The sequence below is a fragment of the Gambusia affinis genome, linkage group LG21, assembly GCF_019740435.1.
Source record: "Gambusia affinis linkage group LG21, SWU_Gaff_1.0, whole genome shotgun sequence".
Taxonomy (NCBI): Eukaryota; Metazoa; Chordata; class Actinopteri; order Cyprinodontiformes; family Poeciliidae; genus Gambusia; species Gambusia affinis.
In genome coordinates this window covers 20,767,691-20,791,953 of record NC_057888.1, presented here as the reverse complement: position 1 = coordinate 20,791,953, position 24,263 = coordinate 20,767,691, and the positions used below count along the sequence as shown (strand labels likewise).

General features: G+C 39.1%; 3 protein-coding genes across 4 annotated transcripts in view; 2 read left to right on the top strand and 1 right to left on the bottom strand.

The window, feature by feature from the left end:
* Window positions 1-12,429, bottom strand: part of sspo (SCO-spondin) — an 84,721-nt gene extending 72,292 nt beyond the window's left edge. The window contains exons 1-9 of one of the 2 annotated variants that reach the window (XM_044104293.1): window positions 12,369-12,429; window positions 11,837-11,977; window positions 4,027-4,111; window positions 3,057-3,266; window positions 2,770-2,852; window positions 2,404-2,574; window positions 2,095-2,318; window positions 1,878-1,980; window positions 48-206 (exon numbers count right to left, since the gene is read on the bottom strand). In XM_044104293.1, coding sequence (XP_043960228.1) covers window positions 48-206; window positions 1,878-1,980; window positions 2,095-2,318; window positions 2,404-2,574; window positions 2,770-2,852; window positions 3,057-3,266; window positions 4,027-4,085 — 1,009 coding nt within the window. In that variant the 5' untranslated portion in view covers window positions 4,086-4,111; window positions 11,837-11,977; window positions 12,369-12,429. Of the gene's footprint in view, window positions 1-47; window positions 207-1,877; window positions 1,981-2,094; window positions 2,319-2,403; window positions 2,575-2,769; window positions 2,853-3,056; window positions 3,267-4,026; window positions 4,112-4,388; window positions 5,119-11,836; window positions 11,978-12,368 lie in introns of those variants that run through there. The other variant, XM_044104294.1, reaches the window with a different exon arrangement.
* On the top strand, window positions 7,228-13,024 carry aoc1 (amine oxidase copper containing 1). Its single transcript, XM_044104295.1, has 5 exons — window positions 7,228-7,704; window positions 8,190-9,728; window positions 10,490-10,778; window positions 11,331-11,463; window positions 11,797-13,024. Exons 2-5 carry the CDS (start codon window positions 8,192-8,194, stop codon window positions 12,064-12,066), a joined length of 2,229 nt encoding a protein of 742 aa, XP_043960230.1. The 5' UTR covers window positions 7,228-7,704; window positions 8,190-8,191; the 3' UTR covers window positions 12,067-13,024.
* A 3,351-nt stretch (window positions 13,025-16,375) lies between these two features.
* Window positions 16,376-22,557, top strand: LOC122824088 (myeloid cell surface antigen CD33-like). Its single transcript, XM_044104297.1, has 8 exons — window positions 16,376-16,475; window positions 16,807-16,926; window positions 17,107-17,502; window positions 17,860-18,162; window positions 18,239-18,427; window positions 18,576-18,648; window positions 20,413-20,452; window positions 21,168-22,557. Exons 2-8 carry the CDS (start codon window positions 16,842-16,844, stop codon window positions 21,423-21,425), a joined length of 1,344 nt encoding a protein of 447 aa, XP_043960232.1. The 5' UTR covers window positions 16,376-16,475; window positions 16,807-16,841; the 3' UTR covers window positions 21,426-22,557.
* The last annotated feature ends 1,706 nt before the right edge of the window (window positions 22,558-24,263 follow it).

The window sequence follows — 24,263 nt, the reverse complement described above, 5'->3', positions numbered from 1 at the left end:
GGAAAACAGCAGCACACCGTAGTGAACATGCGTGTGGTTACTCTTACCATCAGGGTCGTTGTTAAAGACTCCACAGAGTCCCCTGGTGGTTCCCAGCTGCTCCGAGGTCACCGTCACGTACACCGTGTTGACCATGTCGAACTTCACCCTGACCCCCACCCCACTCTCCACAAACACATAGTCCCCAAGCCAATAGACGCTCACTCCTGAAGACAAAGAGGAAAAACTCTTTATGTAAGCCAAATGCATGACTTTTGATTAACATTAAAAATTATTTTAAAAATAAAAGCATTTTCACAAACCAATACGCAGGGTTGAATGGTGGGAAATCAGGCCAAGGGGAAGACTGACCACATGATACAACTTAAAATTTTACAAAATAGATCAGGATAAACTTTAGATTTTAGAAAACTTGTTTTGAACATAAATGTTATGAAGCTGCACCAAAGGAAGCAGATAACAGTCAAACTGACCAAGTGAGGAAAGAATAGAAATCAGTTGACCTGTCATGACTTACAGCTGACCTGCATGAAGCAGGAGAAACAAGATGGAGTATTTAGAGAAACAAGTAGAAACACACACACCTGCAAAGTAATAGACTGCTATTTTTGGTTTTGACTGACTCTCTGAATCTACAGGTCTTGTAACTGTACGTCCATATTAATCAATGTCTGAATAGAGGTTAAAGGTCGAGAGGTCAGCTTTCATCTATTGTCCATCAGTGCAGCAGTTGGCTACCATGGAAACTGAACGATTAACCCTTGTTAACTAGGGTGTCTCCGTCAACATTAACATACATGGCCGACGCTCTCAACTTTTGTTTGATTCCAAAGTCTTGAGAACGACATCCCTTCATCAAAATGCTCTGGATGACAGAGAAAACTAAATGACTTGCTTGTTATTTATGGCAAGAGATGTTACAATGGTTTCAAGTATCCCATTACTTACATTTTCTCTTTCTATCTTGTCATGTTTCAAATGGCCCAAAAAAAAATTTAGGTTAGATAAAATAAGAGCAAATGATATAACAGCCGTCAAATGATGAATTCACTTATTAAGAAGAAAGAGTCATAGAGTTTGTTTGTAACTTCCCCATGTGATTAACCACACAAAGTGAGATCATCTTTACTAGCCGCACCCAGGCCTCACTGCGCCCAGAGCCGAAGAATAAAAACATTCATAGGTCTCCTGATAATGTAAAGTAGGCTGATCTTGGAAAGCAACAGGTTCAAATCATGATTTAAATAAATGTAAGACCCAATGAGACACATACTGTATGATCCTGGAAAAGGTTTTGAAGCTGTTTTTAAGGCTCTGGGACTCCAGTTAACCAATGTGTGGCATCATTAAGAAATGAAGAAAACTGTTTTGTGTGTGTGTGTGTGTGGGCGTGGGTGCGTGTGTGTGTGTGTGTGTGTGTGTGTGTGCAAAGAGAAAAGTGGAGCGTTATTGGAGTTTTGTCCCAGTACATCTTATGTAAAACCTGGGCAGCATTTCAGAAAAAGAACACGTAGTGTGAAGGTCTTCAACTGCACTGCTGTATGAGACCCTGGATGATTTACTGGGATCAATGGGATCACTCTGCCAGGGAATCCAGAATGTCGAGGAAAAAAAACAAAAAACTTTGCAAATGCTGAGGTAATTCCCAGACTTAGATCTGATTGAGATATTATACTGAGACATGAAATGAGCCATTCATACCTGAACAAACTCCAGTGGGGATGAATTCTACCTCAAAGAGTGAACCAGAAATGGTTTTACTGTGAATGCTCGATGAGTTGTTACTGCAGATGGTGGCTCAACCAGTTGTGAGGTTCAGGAGATTAGATTTTCCACATAGAGCCAGAAAATGATTGATTTTCTAATAGGTTTCTTACCATTTTGAAATAGTGGCTCCCCATTTGGAACAGACAGGCTGTTCAGTGTTACATTTTTATGATGAATAGAAACCAAATCCAGACCCAGCATCATCCTCAGCGCCTGAAATGATATTCGCACAGATATTTGATTATTTGTATGTCGTCCAAAGATGTGCTTTGTGCCGACATGCAAGACATCCTCTACCACAGGATTGGTTTGATAGGGAATGATCACCTTGTTACAGTCTCCTCTCTGGTCACAGATTGTACTGATGTAGACTGCCCAGGTGCCATCGGTAGACGAGGCCAGCAGGTACGTACAGCTTCCCTGGAAGTGGAAGTGCTTCCTGTCAAAAGTGCGATAGTGGGCTCCTCCCCAGGACATGCATGTGGCCGAGCCCAGAGGAACCCTGGCAGTACCCAGCAGGCCACTCCGTACCAGAGGAGAGGACTGGGAGTCTGGAGGTGAGGTACAGAGGCAATGCATGTCAGACATCCTTCACAAGACTTGGTGACATTCCTTTCCTGTGTAGCTGCTTCAGACCTGGCAGCAGAGTGTAGGTGCAAGTCAAACAGGTTTGGTCCGAGGCGTTCTTCCAGCTCAGTCCCCACAGGGTGCTGCAGCATTGCTCCATCGGCATGAGTGAGGAGTTATGAACTCCTGGGAATTTCTCACAGTTCCACGTGGAATAGCACTGACCACGAGCCTCAACACCTGAGAGGCAAAGGAAACGAAAGATGAACATGTGGCCCTTGTGGTCATTTTGACAGCAGATTTTACCCAACTTTTAACTGATATTTTGTATTTCTTTTGTTCGTTTGTTTGTTTGAATCTTAACACATTTTTATTGACTTCATTTACTGCTGTCATGGCGTCCTCTAGAAGCAGGTTAGTGGTTTCTTCTCTTACCCTGAGAGCAGTGAGGTCCTCCCCAACCCTCACAGCAGGTCCTCACTGTTTTATTCACGGTGTGGCTCTCTATCTCTGGCGGTCTGAAGACAGAAACATGTGCAAACCAAACCGATTAAACTTTAAAAAATGATGTGGCTATTAAAGCTAAAGTTTAATCAGCAATACTTTCATAACAAATTTATGTCAGATCATGTCTTATTCACAACCCATCAAATAAAGTGTTACCCTTAAACATTATATCTTCACATGACATGAAGTTTTAAAGAACCTTCTCCTCGGCTTACTTGTACAGGAAGCAGGACGCCGTCTGTCCCTGCTGTTTGTAATACTGAGCGATTCCGTCGTCCCCTCCATGCGCCATGCGCATCCTGTCCACATCCAGCCTCCATCCCTGGGTGTTGTACTGGTACACTTCAGAGCAGCCCACTTCCAGCTGCAGCCGTGGGGACTGAACCCACTCCACTCTGTCTTCCACCACACGTTCACACCAGTGTCTGCAATGGGAGGTAAAGGGTCAAAGCCAGGACTTCCAGATTTTTAAAAAAATGTTCTGCCTTCTAACCAAAAATGTTTTTTATGACTGGAATATTAAAGAACTGCTATATAAAGGGAGTACCCTACTTATAAAACGTTTATTTATTATTAAAGCTTTTTTTTTATATAAATTTGATTTTTGGAATTTTTCTCAATAATCAGTAGAAAAGTCTTTCTCGACACCAAAGACATTCTCAGACTGTAGGAATCCCCAACGGGGCAACATCAAGAGTCAACGTCCCTTCCAGCCAGAGGAAATATTTCTTTAACAAACAACTTTAAGCCTGAATTTTAAAGACATGTGAACAGTTTTTAGCTATGCCATATCTTCAGTAGAATCAGTACATTTTTAGCCATTAAAAAGCAAAGCCAAAAGTTTCAGTCAGGAGAACTGCCAGTTCAAAAATCTGAGAAAAAAAAAGAAACAAAATGTATCATCTGTCTTGTATTTTATTGGTTCATTATTTGTATGTATTAGTATTTTAAGGTGTTGCAAAAGAAAAGAAAAAACAAAAGCTCCAAAGTCTAATGACAATCAGCTATTTTTCAGCTAAAGATTTAGAATTCAAATTGTTCAAATAGTGGGATAGTATTACGTTACTAATTTGTTTTTGTAAAATAACGTAACCTTTTGTACAACTCATTTCTCGCCTGAGAATATTGGTTAAAATGTTTGTTGACGTTTGTGGTTCAGGAAGCAGGAGCTCTACTGGGACTCACCCAGCTCCCACCACCAGCTGCAGACCCAGCAGAACCACAAGTCCTGGTTCCCAGTTCATCTTCACAATGTTTGACTTTACAGCTCCTATGGAAAGATGACATGTTTTCATGTTCCGTTGTTACATCCTTAAACTGACATCCTGTTATAAACTTCACAACATTAATCGTCTCCCAGAGATAAGAGACAAAAACAAATTCCGCATGCAGTTCAAGACAGAAAACCATAAAATTCAAAAAGGTTTACAGCCTCGTGAAGAGTTGTAGGCAGGTCAATTCATTTTATACGGAGACAGAATACATAACACCAACTAAGGCGACAAAAAAGTTCATGTCTTCATACGTTCATAAAAAGGAACACTCACCTAAAAGAGCACATGTGGGATAATATTTAAAAGTCCACCTCTCCCAAAAAAGCTGTCAATGTGTCTGTTGTTTTTCTTTTCCTTCCTCTTCCTGGTTTGAGAGTAATAAAAACTTCGAGAAGTGAGATGTGGCCGAGCTGAACCCGTGGGGGTTTTGAGTGTGGGGGTGACCCATGGGACGTACAGTGGCATTTCAGCCAGCTGCCATTGGACGCGAGGGTCAGGGTAACAGCTGGGAACACAGGTATTGGACACTGAACCTGTGACCTAAGCGCCTCTGATTTAACACCAACCAACACTATGGGGGCGCCGATGCTAGAGTGGCGGCGGAGCCTCAGCTGCAGAACAAAGAGATGTTTGTCTGAGCTTAATCGCGTAAAAAAAGGTGTTTCTTGAAGGACGATGGGATAATTTATTCAAACGTGGCAGCAGAGATGAGGGTGCAAAGCTTTCAGAATCAGCAGTATCCTAAGTATGACCTCCTGATGGGAGTGAAAGGAGACTCAAGCACAGCTGTGACCACAGTAACCAAAGAAAAGAGAAGCTGCGGTAATGATGTTACCTGGAGGTTCTGTCACGGAGCTGGCAGATTGTGAACATGTACCGGTACGCTAATCTCACTGTTAGACAGCAGCAGTCGGTATATTGATAAAGATAATGAGCTGAGTCAGTGTGTGCTCTTCAGCATTGATTCTGATGAGACACTGAGAGGACCAAACCAGACGTACAAACTCAGCTCTGGCCCTCAGGGACCACTGCCCTGAGAGTTTTAGGTGCTTCCCTCTTGCCACACACCTGAGGGGAATCAGTGTGTGATTAACTGGCTTCTATTAGCAGTTAATGGCATGCAGGTGTTCTGTAACAGAGAGACACGTAGAGTATGAATTTAACTACAATAGCCAATATGGATGTGATATTTGCTAAGTTAATCATAAGCAAATTTTCACTTGACCTTGAAAGATGTATTTTTATCTCTAAAACTTTTTTAAATTTTTTTCAGAGTCCTGCAACACACCTCGATGTATTTCATTGGGATTTTTTTCTATTAAAGTACCAACAGCATCATGAAAACCAAAGAAGTCTCCAGCAGGGTTTGGTTGTGAAACATGAGAAGCTCCTTAGCACTGTTCAGTTACAACGAGCCCATATGTTGGCAGTCCTGTCCCATACTGAAAGCTTTCTTCACAGAGGCTAAACCTCTCTATTTGAAATTCTTAATCATTTGATAAGTGGTGGGTTTGGGGGAGGTTTTATCTTTTCATCGAAAGTGATGACAATGGTAAATGCTCCGTACTTGTAGATCACTTCATCAAGTCCAGAAAATCCAGAGGCACTTCACACCACTTTCAGTCATTCATGCAGTCATGGAGAGCTACTGCATTGCAGCCGTAGCTGCCCTGAAGCAGTTTGACATAAGCTAGGCACCAGAACAGTGGACCCTCTGACCACTAAGATGGACTCAGTGGAGGTTTGAACCGGCAGCCTACTGTAAATCTGCTCTATTGATCAGTTTAGTGCTCCATTTCAATTTCAGAAGACATTTTTAGAAGTCTAAAAGCTTTCAGATGCCTCCATGTGATTGGCTGAGTAACTTTTTAAAGAAGCAGTTGAATCAGTGTACCTGATGAATTTGTTGTTTCATGCAGAATGAAAAATGGAAATGTTGGAGGTCTCAGTTATGAGGGACAAATACTATCAGCTAGAGACAAAGTACAGTGTATCTGCTGGTGTTCACCTGTTCTGAACAATTCCTTTATCATATCTGCAGATAAAAATATTTAATGGTTAACTTAAATTTGCTTTTTCTTTTTTTTTTTTTTTTTTTCTTTTTTTTTTACTGGAGGCTCATAAAACGGAGGTAATGGGTCAAGGTTCAGTTACTACAGTTTGCCCCTGGGCCAGACGAACCATCCATGATACAACTACATTAAAAAACTTGCAGGAAAATTTGTATCACGTCTTATTGGAACGCTTCATGAATCATACATTAAAGGAAAACTAACACCATCTTTAAGAACCTCATTAAATCACATATATTAAAACCAGGTCAATTTCAATCTCAGAGAATTATACCCCCTAAAATCTTTAATAATATGTGGCACCAAAAATCCTATCTAAAGCCATGACCAGATGAATAGAAAAACATTTTTCACACATCCAATACTCAGAAATCAAAATGCTTTTGTACAGGTCGAGAAGTTTAACTAGTTTTGCCTTTTCATGGAATCTCTAAGTAACTTCTCTTTAGAAATCAATGAACAAGTATCAATGGATACCTCTACAGTCACGTCACAAAAGTGTAGGCTTGGATTAAGAATAATTTGGAAAGGGATATGAGAATATATAGTAGATTATATATCCAAATACTCTTAACTTTTTTTTACCTAAGTGTTTATCTAACCTATTTGCTCCATATGTAAATCTAACATTATTTGCACACTTACTTTCTGGAAAATTCTAACCTGGTAACCTGGATGCACACATAATGGATCATGGACAATTGCTTATTTGTCTATGAAGATGCAAACATAACTGGACTTTCTTAAACATGCAAGTGTTCTTTGTTTTTTGAGTCTGGTTTGTAGGTCTGCTGAGGATTGTGATGTGTCAGCATGATGCTGCATGCTGAGTGTTGTTTTTGTTCTTGTTATAGTTTGTCATAAATAATCAAAATTTAAAAAAAAAAGAGGGGAAAAGGGTGTGGAAGATTGCTCTAATTAAAAATCTGTAATTTAGTTTTATATAGAACTGGCTTTAGATGCACACAAGCACATTTCTTTTTTGAAGGACGTTCCAACACAGCAGACAAGCACATAGAGGACGTGTTTGTTTTTAAAACATGTATAGTCTACGAAACTCAATGTGTTAGTGTTGCTGCAGCCGTCTTATCTTACGGTTTTATAGAAAGCTATTTGAGTGAAATATTACTGATCTGCTTAGGGACATGTTTCCCCAAGCAGAACGACAATTAATTTCCATTTGGGATAAAAAAAAAAAAAGGTATTTTTGAATTGATTTATAATTTAATAGTATTACTTTTTTTTCTTCCATCCATCTTTCAAATATTCCTTTTTGCTCCTGAAAGAAGATTGTTTCTTGTTTATGGTGCCTTTTGGACGCTTACTAAGTATTTCGTCATATTTTACAACCACCTGCAACCAATCACTTGAACTCTTGAGCAAGTAGGGCTGTAGACAGACAATGAGCAGCACAGCTTCACTTCTCAACTGTACCACAGACTTCCGAAGTGATACAGTGCTGCTGAACCTGGACGACTGGACTAACCTGTCCTAAAGCATTTGAGGGACAACTGCAGGTAATATAATTTTTTTTTAACATTGCATGCATCATATTTCTATATCTGCATGTCAAAGGTACATGAAGGCTATTATATGAGTACATCCTGAGACCAAAGCTGCTAAGAATGGAGTTTTGCACCTTGAAAACTGAGAAAAAACATATAGTCTTAATAGTAGAGTGCAGTAAGTAGTTGTCCTGCTGCTCTTTGCGATAAACAGAAAGGACAAAGTTGGCCGTGACATCTTTATTGCTCTGGCTGATATGTACTGTGTGTGTCCTGTTAGAGGAGCAGACTGAGACTGATAGCAGTAAAACCAGATAAAATAATGGGGAAGGATTCTGCTAATTCTGAAATAAAGTAAATAAATTAGGCAGTTAGCAATTTAGGCAATAATTATAATCTGATTTGAATGTGAGTGAAAATAAATCTGCTACAATTAAACCTTTGAGTATGCCAAGACGTTCATGGATTCAGGATATCATTTTCTTATTGTATTTCAGCCATGAAGGTTCTCTGTATGCTGCAGCTGGCCTGTTTGGTTGGCTTCAGTGCTGCCAGAACCAGAGAGTGGGCTCACCACGGTGCCCCAATGTTTGCCGACCTCACCGTGCCGGAGATGAAAGCCATCCGATCCTACCTGCACAGCATTCCAGAGATGAAACTGACAGATGCTCGAAGTAAAACTCTGAAGAAGAACAGTATCCTATTAATGGAACTCCACTTACCAAAGAAACACGAGGCCCTGAGATCACTGGACCGCGGTCAGGCCAAACCCCCCCGCCAAGCTCGAGTGATCGTCCAGTTTGGGAACCAGAACCCACCGAACATCACAGAGTACATTGTGGGACCGCTTCCGTACCCAAGGTCTCATGAAGTCAGAACCTTCAAGGGAAATAAACCGGTCCAATTTGAGTCCCGGCCAATCACCGGTGTAGAGTATGACCATATTGAAAACCTCCTGCAGAAGATTGGAGCTCAAGCTTATAAGCTTCTTTTTGAGACTACAGGAGGCTTTTCTTACACAAACTGTTCCAACCGCTGCCTGACGTTCTCAGACATCGCTCCCCGAGGCCTTGCTCCAGGTGAAAGAAGGACATGGATCATGCTGCAGAAGTTTGTAGAAGGTTATTTCATTCATCCAATTGGATTTGAAGTATTGGTCAACCATCGGGATTTAGATCCAGAAAAGTGGACGGTTGAGAAGGTCTGGTACAACAGCATGTATTTTGACAGTGTCGAGGAACTGGTAGAGAAGTATGAATCGGGAGAAGTGGAGAAGCTGAAACTGCCGGATCACAACGATGACGACCTTTACTCTACGTACATACCTCGAGGTCATAGTCACACACCAACTAATGTTCACGGGCCAAAGCTTGTTGAGCCCCAGGGACATCGCTACGCCATAGATCGTAACTTTGTTGAATACGCTGGGTGGTCCTTCGCCTACAGAGTTCGCTCATCGGCTGGCCTACAAGTCTTTGACCTTCGCTTTAATGGAGAGAGGATCGCTTATGAGATCAGTCTTCAGGAAGCTATAGCATTCTATGCTGGGGATACTCCTGCTGCCATGCAAACAAAGTACATCGACGCAGGCTGGGCAATGGGAACCTCAACCTACGAACTGGCACCTGGAATCGACTGCCCAGAGATCGCCACCTTTGTCGATCTTTATCATTACTTTGACACAGACAAACCCACGCACCACAAGAATGCTCTGTGTATTTTTGAGATGACCACTGCCATGCCCCTCCGGAGGCATTTTAACTCCAACTTTCAAGGAGGATACAACTTCTTTGGAGGTCTGGAGAACACTGTGCTGGTGTTGCGAACAACTTCAACAGTTTACAATTATGATTACATCTGGGACTTCCTGTTTTACCCCAATGGAGTGGTGGAGGTGAAAGTCAGTGCTACCGGATACATCCATGCCACTTTCTTCACACCTAATGGACTTCACTATGGCACAAAAGTGTACGACTACGTGCTGGGCAACCTGCACACTCACCTTATCCACTACAAAGTGGACCTTGATATTGTTGGTGAGTATTATGAAGCAATCACCAAGTGCATTGATCCAAGTACACAATTAATGTAGTCAAATTTGACATTAGGAGACAAATCAGCCGAATAACTAACTATTGGAGTCTAGGTATCATTCTGAAATTGTAGGTCCACATTGAAAAAATATCTCTTCTACTCAACATAATTTGTCTCAAACACAATATATTGTTCTAAACAATTCATAGCAAAAACAATGATGTTTTCAAATTATACAAAATTTGGATAACTTTTCACCAAGATGTTATGCAGGTTATGGTAGAATAATGATGCTATTTGGTATTTTCCAACAAATCCCAAGTTTTCTCACTTGGTAATTGTCACCCCCAAAACACTTATGTAAGTCAATGGCTCCATGAGGACACCAATGTTCTCATGACATTCAGGGGGTTTTAAAGGTGATAAATCCAGATGTGAAAATACAACTCCTAAGTACCTGAACCCAACATATTTTTGGCTTAGGACATACAGCTCATCAACAGTAAACCATAAAGGACTCCAGAAGTCTCCAGAGTCTTCCTGAGCCATTGTTAATGAAAATGAAGCCTTTCACTGCGAAGATTAAATCAGTTGTTGAACATTATAAGTGCTTTTGAAGTGAAAACCTGATTCTATTTGGTTATATGAGGTCATTTTTCTGATTTTGATTCCTAATTTGTCACGTAAAATACAAAATGTTATCAATAGACACCATATCCTGACACACAAAACTTTCTCAAACTTCTTTTTTTCTGGGATGCAGGTCAAGATAACAGCTTTGAAACGATAGACCTGAACTATGTGAACTTCACCAATCCGTGGAGCCCAAATCATTTCATCGTCCAGTCCAAACTTCACAGGACGGAGCACAAGACGGAGCGATCGGCTGCATTCCGCTTTGGCAAAAAGTTCCCTCGCTATGTGCACTTTTACAACCCCAGTGAGAAAAACAAGTGGGGCCACCAGAAGGGTTATCGAATTCAGTTTAATTCCCATGCACACAGTGTCCTTCCTAAAGGCTGGAGAGAGGAAGTTGGCATCAGTTGGTCAAGGTGAATCAAATTCTTCCTCACATTATTCTCAAAGTATCGGTATCATGTCGAAGTACTCAAACCCCAAGAGAAGTGTTTTTATTCCTGATATAACGGACGGAGTATCTCAAAACTACATGAGCCACCTTTTGCTTTAGTCTATTACTATAAGGCCATAATAGATGACTAACACATAAAAGCAATGAACAGTAAAATATCTGGCACCAGCAACTGGTCTATGAAGTATAGTTAACTCCTGTGTGCAGATTTATGACCTAAAGCATCTGGAAAAAAACAGATACTACATATTAGATATGCTTCTTGTATTTTTAAGCAGATATGTTTGTCTTTCTTGTTACTCAACTTTTGTTCTGCGCTGCAATTTCTCTGGCATTTCATAACAAAGTCTTTAATTCCAGGGAAGGGTGTGATAAAATATATCTCAAGTTGTAAACTTGTAATTTTCTAAAACCTTGGTTGCCCTGGTTGGTAACTAACATTAATCAGCCCATTCCTGCCTATTTCTTATAAGAAATATATAGAAAATGTGCATCTTGGATAATCTCTCCCCAGATATCCTCTGGCTGTGACGCGCCACAGGGACAGTGAAGCCACCAGCAGCAGTATCTTCACTCAGAATGACCCCTGGGAGCCTGCAGTGTCCTTTGAGGACTACATCCGCAACAATGAAAACATAGTCAACCAGGTAATGGACTTTCTGTTCCTCTTCAAAATGATTCTGCTCCCATGATGCATTCAACGCTGTGGAAACATGAAGATGTTCTTTAAAGGCAGAGTCTTGTTCTTCTTGAGATTTGGTTTCAGTATTTCTGCACCATGTTATATCCTAAGCTTTCAAAGCCATGACATCATACCCCCATCTTGTCCATTTCAAAAATTACTTAAAATCAGTTATCTTAGTTATAACAAAAGAGTAAAAATTTCTCAAGAACAATATCTTTTTTTTGTTCAGAAATTAGCAAATGGAAATAGTCTCGGCTATTAGGAAAACATCTTGCATTTTCCCCATTGTGTGTAGGATCTGGTTGCCTGGGTTACGGTGGGCTTCCTACATGTACCTCATTCAGAAGACATCCCCAACACGGCAACACCCGGCAACGCGGTGGGCTTCTTCCTCCGACCCTTCAACTTCTTCGATGAAGATCCCTCTCTAGCATCCAAAAGCACCGTCATCGTCCGGCCGGGGCAGGACGGCAAACCTAAAGTTCAGAGGTGGACACCGGAGGTCGTAGGTCACTGTGTGACAGACAAGCCATTTTTTTACAACGGAACCTACGCTGGAGTTTAGAAACGTAGAGTGCGACATAGTGTCACACTGTACACTGTTTGTCAATGCTGAAGGAAAAACACAGGAATCAGAATTATAATGCTGTATGAGTAGAAAAGCATATAGACGTGTTTTATTTCCTTTTTTATATATATATTTTTTGTTTCACATTTTTGACAAAATGTTTTTCAAAAGAAAAACTTGATCAACGACAAATTTGTAGACAACAGATAGAACACTGCATGTTGAATTTAATCTACACCTTCTTTGTATGTTTGTCGTGTTCTTTATTTTGAATTGAATTTAACGGGTTGTGTACCTACTGTTAGGCAGGTACTGCTGGGTTGAGTACTCTACTCTATGGCAGGGTAGGGTACACACCTGATGGTATAAGAAGATAAAAGATACTATGAGTCGACATTTGGGAACCATTCTAATCCCACATTGGGTCTCCATGGATGAGCTTTAGCAACAGTGAGCATCCAGGATTCAGGATCCTCCACATCCGCCCTGCCTGGTGTTAAGACTGCTGCCTCCTCCACCCCCTCCACTGTGGGGGTGGAGGGCAGGGAGGACACCCTGCCTGCCCCCATGCCAGGAATGTTTTCACTGGAGACACATCAGGGCTTGAAAAGCAAACAGTGCGATTCCGGATGCTTCCAAGCAAACACATCAGGATGCCACATGGTTGTGCTGTTGCCCCTGGAAACCAACGTTTTACTGTGCAGAGCTCTGCCTCTCATGTATGCATGTATTCCTAACTTTGTACTTTGGTGACAAATCAAACTGTCTTGATCTAATTGCATGTTAAATAACTGAACTACCTTGTATATGATTTCAAGGCAAATCTTGGTCTTTTTTGCTGATATTCTATACTTCAGAACACAGATCCAATTGGTTGTGCTGGATTGGTTATTGTTGCAGCCAGCTGGATTGTGAGAAGAGTAAACATCTTGTGCTTTGGAATAAAAGAATCCTCCCAACAGCTTCTCACAGTCAAACAACCTTTTTTTTTTCTTTTTTCTTTAGAAGTGTGTGCTGATGTTTTACAGTGTGCGCCGTAAAAGAGGGAACAGTCAGAGAGAGCTGTCTGTAGATGGACTGCACCAGAACAGGGGCTATGGTGGTGACAAGGCTAACAGTCATTCCAAAAGATATCCCCACGGCAACGGTGATGTTGATGTCAGAAAGATTTTCGTAAAATTCAGGACTGCAGGGTTTTCTCTATTGATTCAGGCTCAGGGGGAGATTTTTTTCATCTCTGTGGGGCGTTTTGGTGACTCCAGTATTATACAGGCCATCACGAATTAGAAATCTCATTAATATTGCTTTTATTTCAAAATCTGATCAGATTTCTCTTTATTTGCCTACTTAAAGAGTGTATTTTTTTCTCACTTCAAACCACATAAATAAGCACCAATCATTAGAAAAATAAATGTGACAAATGCATTTAGTATTTGAGGAACAGTAGCTTGTGGAGAATGAGAAACTCCTCTGGAGCTCAAAAAGGTTTCGCTTCCAGCCTGAGAGGTGCTGCCATCTAGTGTTCATGTTTTGCCGCCAGGTGTCCCCTAGATTGTCAAATCCAAAGTTCAATCATAAAGGCTTGACACAAAAACAGTTGAATATGTTTTAACACTTAGCATTGTGTTCCTGATCAATATTACATTTCAAACGTTTACCCATAAGACATATGGGTAAACATGGGGCATATAAGACATAAAACATTGATTTTTATCTGATATATGTCAAGTCAAGTTTATATTGCACATTTAAGCAACAAGCAGATCAAAGTGCCTTACATGATAAAAAAAAAAAACACAACACAGTAACCAAATATGAAAAACCAATAAACATGACATATTGTCAAATTCCCTTACTTTGCTGAAAGGTGAGGTCTGGAAGGAGAAGTCAGTAGGTGAATAAAACAATAATAATCTCCATCTACATGAGTTTTAAGACACTGAGATACTACTGAAATATAAACCTCATCATGCATTACAGAAACTGTGTACAAATAGTAATGTGAAGCTCAGGAACCAATGGTTTTAGACATAGAAACACACAAACCACTGAGCCAAAAATAAGAAGCTGAAATCTTCTTATTTGGCTCCTCCCATTTCCCTAAAGCATCTCTACATCTCTTTGCTCTAAAAAGCACATCAGAACATTTTGTGAATTTGTGCTTGAAACTTCGGATCTCTGTCTTCACAACTACTACACCTGCCAAGTTATTTAAATCAAAAACGAGTTACCTTCAAAACAGTCCTTAACTTTTGAACCTTGCTACACAATGGCTAAAGATGATGACAGGCTCCTTTAATGCACCAGTCAGAGCTCAGCGTAGTGAATGCTGAGTCGACCCATAGCATCTTTTTGCTTTGCTAAATTAACCTTGGCCTTGGTGAGCAAAGTAACCAGTTCGGGTTGTTTTTGACTCATGAGTCTTAAGAGTGCATGATCAGTAGAGAGTTCTGATGAAATGCGGTGTGTGGTCTAAATCAGGAAGTAGTCTCACAACGTGAAGCACGCTCAGGTGAAACCCCCTGTGTAACTGAATTTCACTCTGGTTAAAATACAGGAAAAAGAAATAAGGTGCAAATTCACATTGAGTGACGACAACCTGGCTGAGCTGGAGAGTCCAGCTGGGTGACGGGATGAAGACAGTGCAGCTCTTCAGAAACAAACATCATTTAGTTAATTGAACAATTAACAAAATGAAAACTTTTAAGAAATGAAGCACAAAACTTCCTCTTTCAATGTTCCTTCAGAAAACTGAAACTGACACATACAAAACATTTATGAGATTAATATACGCTGTATGTACAGGACCTATAAAGACAATCCTCTATATGTGTGAATGTGCTTAACTAATCAAAAAGGGGAATCATAGCCAGGAAATGAAAACAATCATAAAAACACAATAAATCTACAGGGGAATGCATGAAGTGCTAAAAAAAAATAAAAAAAAACCCCTAAACACTAGGAAAGTGTCTGTGTGTTAAAGTTAAACATGAAGTATTTTAGTGTAGACATCACTCCAAGTGTTTGTTATTGGTACAAAAATGTTGTTAACATTGGTGTTAAAAGATAATTAATGAAGTATTTTGATAAATGTGGAGATTCTTTCTCACTAACTTTCCATGATTCCCCAACTTAAACGTTCTTTAAATGGAAGAAATGTCAGTTAACTTGAGGCCAAGCAAAGTAACATCTTAATCTAGAGTGTTTGGGAAAAGTTTCTTGTGTGTGTCTGCAGTGTGTGAGTGTTTCTCTGTGCAGGGTTTTTCTAAGAAAGATTCTGAAAAATATTAGTTATTTCTTGAAATCCATTTAAATATGACAGGATGTAAAATAATATCTACTAACTCTTTTCTCAGCTCTGTTAAGTCTCAATGTTTCAGTTCCCATGGTCAAAGTTAAAAAGTGGAACCTTTTCTGTCTGTTTGATCAATTCTTCTTTTAAAGGAGCTCAGAAGAAAAAGGGAAGAAGAGCAAACATTTTCAGAAGTAAAAACCACAAGAACCAGCAGAGATAAAATAAAAAAATGTGACTCAAAAAGTAACTGAAATAAAACAGAGAGGTTTTGAGAGCCATCGCCTTATTTCACAACAATGGTGGTTTCAAACTGATGCTGTGAAAGCACCACAGGAAGCAGCAAGAAGCTGCTGGCCTCATTGCAATGAAGAAGTTTTGGTTCTTGTTAAGGTTGAGGCTGCAGCAATGCTGTGTTTCCATTTAATTTAATTTCTTTTTATTTTGAGCTCTGTGTTTCATCCAGTGAATTCAGTCTGATGATACATTCATTGATTTTTAATTGGTTAAAAATCAGCACATAAAAAACAGCTTTATCTAAACAAGTTTAACATTATCTTATTGTGTTTCAACCAGCCTTTGTGTCTGTGGCCACTTCCACAGCTTATAGGGTTACACTATAAAACTTCATTCAGCTTCAGTGATGCTTTAAAAAATAAATCTGGTTTCTGTAAAATCACTTCAATGTTGTTTTATTCAAAACACGATGGAGATGTTGAAAAAAGATATTATTACTAATCTTTTCAGTTTAACTACAGGAAAACAAATTGTTTGGTTGTTAACTTCTCTCTCCTCACTTTGGTGAGATGTGAAGTGAAGAACTGAGAAAAACAGAGCAGAGGAAGTTGGTCCTTTATTTTCTCTGTCATTGGTCTCTTGATATTTTTTTATAAACTCTCATGTTTTCTAGTCTGTTCCATGTTCTGTTTCTTATCTTCCTTTTTTCTTCACTCACATTTTTAGAGTTGAACAAACGTTCACACCCATAGAGGGTAAAATAAACTTCCTCATCCAGTGAAAGGCAGAACGTATTCTGTAGATTAAGTTGCTTTTAGACAGAGGGATTTCCTGGTGGCTGAACTGTTGCCAACAATTTTTGCTACAAACATATTTGGTAAGAAAAACATTTATTATACAGATTTTAAAATGTAGGTTTAATTAACTCATAACTTTGAATGTTTCCTCTTTCAAAAGTGTTACCTTAAAGTCTTAACATTTACTTTGATAAAATGAGCTTGGAGTTTTCTTTGGGTCAGTGGTTTTGGTGAAAGAATACAATTTAAAGAATTACATTTCTGAATGCTAAAAAGGAACCTGATGTTTTGTAAAACCACTTTAATGGAAACAGAACTTTTTTATGCATTTTGTTTGGAAGATTTAAAAGTGATGTTTCTCTGAGATAACTTGATATTTTGATTAATTATCCGCCTTTATTTAAACTGAAGTCTTAGTTTTTCCTTCATCTTGCCTCTGAGAACTGATGGAGGGATGTAGCAGTGAGATGGCAGCCTTCTCCCAGAATATGCTGACAGTCAGTGTGTTACTGAGTGTCTTCTTACTGTCAGGTGAGTTATTTATTCTCTCACTTTCATTTGGAGACATTACTGGAAGCATTTCTAGTCTCAAGTAAAGTCTGATCTTGTTTAAAGTAACAGACTGCAGCTCAGCTGGAGTTCATGGATCAGGAAGTTTTTCTTCAGGAACATTTTGCTCCACATTGTGTCCATCTTTACTCTGTTTTACAGGAGTTCAAGCTGGATGTAAAGATAAGAACCCAAACCTCAACATTACTGCACCAAAGAAGATAGAAGCTCTGAGTGGATCCTGTTTGTTAATCCCATGTAGCTTTAGAGAAATACCAGAGAAATCAGAAGAAACGTTTGACAACAAGAGAGAAATATTTGGAGTTTGGATTAAAAATGATTCAGCATTTGGAAAGAATCTGAAAAATGTGATTTACAACAGCAGTCTGTCTCAAAACAAATATGCAGTGAAGATTTCTGGAAACCTGAGAGAGAAGAACTGCACCAGTGTGTTTTCTAATGTAAACTCAAATCAAACAGACAAATACTTCTTCAGGATTGAGAACAGGCCGTTAAGAGCAACAGCCAGCTGTGATCCTGTTAATATAACAGTTAGAGGTGAGAGACTTTGGTTTTTATTTATATGTAATAATATTGTTGAGAGAAAATTATTTATGATGACTTTTTGGTGTTAAACAACAAACTCCATGAATTGAATCATTAGTGTAAAGTTAAACATCAACAGGATCAGAGTCCAGAGTTAAAGAAAACAGTTTGTGAGCACAAAGTGGATGTTTTAAATAAATCTATTTTTCAATGAGTTCCTACTTTCATATTCATAATTCTCTTTTTTTATGCTCCACATGTCTAAAGTGGAGTCAGTCTGCTGTATCTCACTGTGTAAAATATGTGTGTGTGTGTGTGTGTGTGTGTGTGTGTGTGTGTGTGTGTGATGTGTGTGATGTGAAAACACAGATTCCGCTTGGAGCCCCAGTATTGAAATCTCAGGTGAAATGAAGGAGAAGAACTCTGTCACCGTAACGTGCTCAGCTCTCACTCCCTGTCCACAATCACCTCCTGAACTCACCTGGAACCTCCAACCAAACCCTCACAGACAGATGGAGAGGAACACAGATGGAACGTTTACAACTACAATCCAGCAGGACATCAGTCTGTCAGAGATCCACGATGGATACAACATCTTCTGCTCTGCCAGATATCCTGTGGATGGAGGAGAAAACAAGACAGCAAATACAGAAGTGACTCTCAGTGTTTTCTGTAAGTGATCCTGTCAGAACGTCATGGTTCAGCTGGTTCTCATCAATAATCTGAAGGTTTGTTATATTTTCCTCAGATGATCCCAAAGAAACCTCAGCAGCTAGATGGGTGGAGCTGAACTGCTCCAGCAGAGTCAATCCTCCCATCAGCTGCTGGGTTGAAAACAGCACATATAAAGCCAGGATAGTAACTAAAGGAGACGTCAGATTAATAGTCTATGGGGGAGAAGTCGATTGCTGTGAGGACTGTTCTATGTTCTCTAAAGGTTTCCTCTATTCTTTTCATCTACAGTTTATGTTTCTGTCTTAAATTATGAAGTTAATATTGTAGTTAAACATGGAATCCAAGTGAAACTTAGTTTAGATTTTTGACATTTTTGTCATTATCTTCTTGTTTCTTGCTTTTTTCTTTAGATAAAAACAAGAAACTGCTGATTCCCCTCATTACAGTGACCATTGTGGCTGTGCTCGTCTTCCTGGTTCTATGGTGAGTATCAGGAACTGAATCATAATGAAATATGATTCAATAAACCATGTAGAGGCTTCAGTTAAAATTTGGTTTATAGAGAGCTCTGTGTTCTTCTCAATGTTCTGTTTCCTGCAAAATGGTCTCACTATTCTATTTACAATTTATTTTACCTACAGAGAAACTAAGCCAACAGAGCAAACTTTAGTTGAAAATGAAAAGACAGAAACAAACTTTTTCTGTGAAAAATATATAAAAACAGTTCTCACCTGAATTCTGAAGCTGACATTTTTCTTCATGTTGTCAGTAAGGTTTGAAAAAGATTCATTCTGATATTTAATTTCTCATAAAGTGCAGCTTGTTGTTCACATGTTGGACAATTATTCATTTTTTTCTTTCTACTCACCTAAACTCTGTTCAAAAGAAGAAGGATAAAAATTAACTGTTCTGCAAATTAAAAAATTTAAAAATAAAATAAAAACTTCTTGCTTTCTGTCAGAAGAACAAAACCTTCTACAAAAAAGAAACAAAGCCTGTTTTGAAGAAGTTCATCCTGGTCTAAAAGAAGCTGAAAAGTGAGAGATTAAAAGTTGGTATTTTCAAGATGTAGAATAGACTGACACAGGGTTAATGTAGCCGGTGCGGTCCGATACTGCACCCTGCTAAATGATTCCCGTCGGTACAAAGTACCAGAGAATGGCTGCATTAAGGCCGTCATTCAGAGCAGCTGCTCTTTGAGTCACAATAGATCTGCTAGCAATAGAGAATTTAAAAGAAGATTTAATCTGTTCATAAATAGCTTTTTTCTCATTCCGAATCATTTCTGAACTGTCCTTGCTGTTTGCTGGAGCCTCTCCTGCTCCAGCTCTCTGTCCTCTGTCCACTGCAATCTTGTTATATACTAGAAACATGACCCAAAAGATCATATGTATACTATATATAGATTTTGAAAATCTGGTGATGCATATGTCAGGTTGTGTGAAATGTTGGAAAAGACCCAAATGCAGAGTCAGAGGCGGTGAGTGGATTTTGTTGTTTTAGTCAAAAATGAACAAAAAAATAAAATTTAAAAAATCACAAGGAACACAGGGAGCCAGAGCCGAGCAATGTATATGTGCTTAGGCACAATGAGCGGTGACAGAATCCTGGCGACGCTCCAGGTAAACAGCGCCAACAATTCTGGCAAAACAACAATCCAATGAGCCATCAAGCTGAAGTTTCATATGTAAAAGCAATACTGCTATCAGATGACAAACTCACCAGGCAATCTAGTCAGTAGATTCAAAGATTTGGATCAATTTGTGAGGAGGACGCCAACAACAAGCCACAATCACAGTGGGAACAGGTGAGGACGTTCAAACTGCGCGCTGGAGGCGGGGCTTTAAAGAAGTTAGCAGAGTTTGGGGCAACACAGGAAGTGGGCCCGAAAAAATAAAAGAGAGACAGAGAGAGAATAGCACAGGGGCGAGAGAGAGAGAGAGAGAACACAAATGGTAAATAGGAAAATGAATTTAACAAATAACTAGACTTAAGGAACATAAAAGAGTTAAAGGTCTAAATTAAGGTAAAACAGAAAAAGTCATCTAATCAAAGAAAGAGACAAACACAGAATAAACAAACCTGGACAAGCCAGGACAAATTCATTTCATTATTATATTTAACCTAAATATCACTTTATCTTTTTTTGTTCATGTGTCTTGCAGGACAACCTTAACTCTCATCATGTGCCTTCATGTTGTTCCTTGTATCATATGACTATTCTGACTTCTGTTTAATATTTTCTAGGTTTTTGAAGTCCAGACAAACTGCTGTACAACACAATCAGGTGAGTAAATAACAGGCTATCTTATCCCTGCACTGTGTTCGGATTGAACACAATTTATGAAAAGCACGTCATTAAAATCCTCCTTTATCCTCTAAATTAAATTTCAGCATAAAGACATAATAATAGATCATAGAGATGTGTAGAAAAACATGAAGTAATTGCCTCATTGCCTTTGATTTATGTACTTATGTATTCAGAGTGGAAAACATCCAATGTTAAGAAGTTTTCTATTTAAATCAAATCACCATTGTGAGATTCAATGACTCATCTAAAAATGCAAAGTTTTACATAACTTGACTGAAACGTAACGTTTTTAAGATGATCTCAATTTCTGAAAGTTTCTAGTTGGAGATTTAATCCATGACTTTATCATAAATCATATAAATATGATTTAACTATTTACCCTGAGGTCGCTTCAAAAAGGGAAACACAAGAGAACATGTTATACGCCAGAAAACAGTGACTTGATTTCTCCAACCACACTCTAAGCAACAACTAAAACTTTAAACATCTTGAACCGTAAAAAACCGAGCTGGATGTGCAAGGTGGAAAAGCGATACAACTTTGGGTGCCAAAAATAGGCGGGCCATGTATTTACTAAGAGTATATATATATATATATATATATATATATATATATATATATATATATATATATTATGGATTGATTTCAGATTAGAGGTGAATAAGGTGTTTTTCTGTATATTCTCCGACAGACCGAAGCACCTGAGGAGCCTGGTGTTCTTGCATCTTTAGATGGTGTTCTTCAACCACCATCTAATGAAACGCGGGAAGAACTTCACTATGAGGATGTGAACTTCAGAAAAAAACCTACCTGTGCGTCAGAGAGTACCAGTAGAGACCAGCAGGAGACGCTGTACGCTCAGGTCAAAGTGTCTGAGCCAAAGAAAGGACCAACTCAGACTGCTGACAGCTCAGATCCTCTCTACTCTACGGTACAGAAACCTGGTTGAAACTCTGTTCTTATTACTCACAGTCAGTGCACAACAATACTGTGCTTGTATTTTTTGGGGGGGTTTTCTGATTCTTTATTTTTTTTATTTAGTTTGGATGTTTTGGTATTAATGTTGTGTGAGAGTGATCTGTATACTTTGCAGATGTTTGTAGTTTAATTTATCTTCTGATCTTTGTTGTATTTTATTTTCATTATTTACTGCAGCAATTATCTCAATATATGCACGCTTAACATTTGCTCTTATTATATTATTATATTACTATGACTTGATATCTCCAACCACACTCAGTATATTATATTATTACTTCAATATTTGCAGTGTCTAGATATAGTTTTTAAATTTGTTTTAGAGAGTATCATTTCAATTATTGTGCACAATGGTCAATTTATACAGGAATCTATAGACAAAATATTATCTGTCCTCCGAGGAGCATGCTGGGAGTTCTGTGTGGAACAAGGGAACATGGTTTTAATGAAGTGAAGAAGGAAATGAAATGACAATACGGTCAAAAAAGGAACTAAGAAATGTAAAAAATAAAATAAGTCCTGCAATTGAGGATCCTTCAGAAACCCTTAAAGTCCAATACAGGCAGCAAACTTTTAGACTAAACCTCCAGGTTCCTCCCTTGTAGTGTAAGGCTACAGGAATCCTTACACTGGCTTCCTGTAGCCCAGAGAATAAACTTTAAAACACTGTTAGTTTATAAATCACTGAATGGTTTAGCACCACAATACATTAAATATCTGCCACTGTTGCATCAACCTTTCAGAACCTCTCAGGTCTTCTGGTTGTGGCTCTGCATCTCCAGAACCAGAATCAAACATGGAGAAACAACATTCAGCTTCTATTCCAGACTTGGAACAAACTTCTAGAAAACTGCAAACACTGAAAACTGCTAACACTTAGTTCCTTTCAATTTAACCATCTGGTTAGCATTGCATTTGAAACATTATCAATGGAAATTTAATCATCAATCTGACATGTAACCATGGCACTTGACAAAATGTAGTGTTTCAATTGTTGACCATGTCGTCTATGACTTTGTATTTCTGTGTTTTTATGTTGCTAAGTATTTTTGATCAGCCTTGTTGCTGAAATGTGCTACAGAAATAAACCTGATTGATTGATTGATGATTGATTCCTTCCTGGCTTCGCTCCTTCAGCAGGCATCTCCTCCAATGAACAGGACAGAACCAGAACTCAAAGATTGGCAACAGGGAAATACTCACGTTTTAAATTAAAAGCATGCAATTATAACTACAGTATATACATCTAAGAGTTTTTTCCTGTCGCAAATGTCTAGATGAGGGAGGTTAACTTCCCCCTGTCTGAAATCATCCTCAGATTTAGATATGAAACGTCTTTCTTCCGTCTTAACACCACTTCCTCTATCATTAACTTCTCATTGCATTATATGAAAAATAACTCGTTGCAACTTGGCAACCACATGGTGCCTTTGAAAAAGAGACCCAAACAAAAACACACAAGGAGAGTACTTTGACACTTGCTCCTGGATGTCCTAGAGTCTCCAGGACGACCTGTGGGTCCCAAGATCCAAATGCGGAACTTTGAAGGATGACCAAGAGACAACATTATTAAGCAAGGAAACCCAGCAAACCAGCAAAGAGATCCAAAAATACTGGCTCAATTTCTGGTCTAGAATCCTTTGAAGCAGAAAAATCAGAACCAGGATGGCAAGACAGCTCAACAAGAATTCAGTAGGATGATCTGTTTAGAGGGCAGAGGAAGCTGCTTCCTTCATCATCCACCAGATGGTGCCAAGAAGCTGTTGCTACCTGGAGAGCATGCTGGCTGTTAGTTGCCAATCACCTCTTCATCTACTACAGGGCTTCTTTTCAATCACCTCTTCATCCAGGAGTATAAGAGGAGCTTTCTGCCAGCACTTTGACACCTGAGTATTTGCCAGTTATGGTACTCTGAGCCCTTCTAAGTCAGGGGTGTCAAACTCCAGTCCTCGAGGGACTGGAGTTTGACACAACTTTTAGATGTGTCTCTGCTGCATAACACCTGAACAGAATAATTAGGTCATTAGCAAGGCCCTGAAGTAATGATCTACACAAGGAGGAGGTAATTAAGCCATTTCATTCCAGTGTTTTGAACCTGTGGCACATCTAAAAACTGCAGGACAGCGGCCCTCGAGGACTGGAGTTTGACACACCTGTTCTAAGTGTACCTCCAATTTTTCTTTTTCTAATGTTTGTAACATTTACCTGGTGCTCCATTCTCAGGTGTTTCCTTTAAGCAGTGTTGTAGTCAAGACTAACCCGAGACCAAGACAAGAGCAAGACCGAGGGAAGTCAGGACCGAGTCAAGACCAGAGCCTCGTGCTACATGACACAATAAAATGTGAAATATGATCAAAATTGCTTATCAAATTGATGTGAAAGATTCACATTCCCATAAAAACACCTAGATATTAAATACTAAATGTAACCAATATTAAAAGCAGAACAAAGAGTTTGTTCTGCTTATCTAAACAGATAATGTCCTGAGCATTTGTCCATATCATTCATGTCAGAAATCGCCACTATCTGCACCATTAAACATGGCAATTGAGGAAATACCCTGACAGTAAGCAACGCTCAACTATGAACACAGACCAAACTGCAACAAGCAATGAGTAACCAAGCACAAGGTGCTCACCATGACTGTTCTCACCCTCTCTCCCACTGCATGAAGCCAAGCAGAACAATGCTGTAATGTCTGCCATCATGGCAGTCCCTACAGCTGCCACTTTGAATGAAAACAAAACTTGTGTTTTATTTATTTGCTAATTCAATAAATATCAATAAATATAATTAAATAAAATGATAG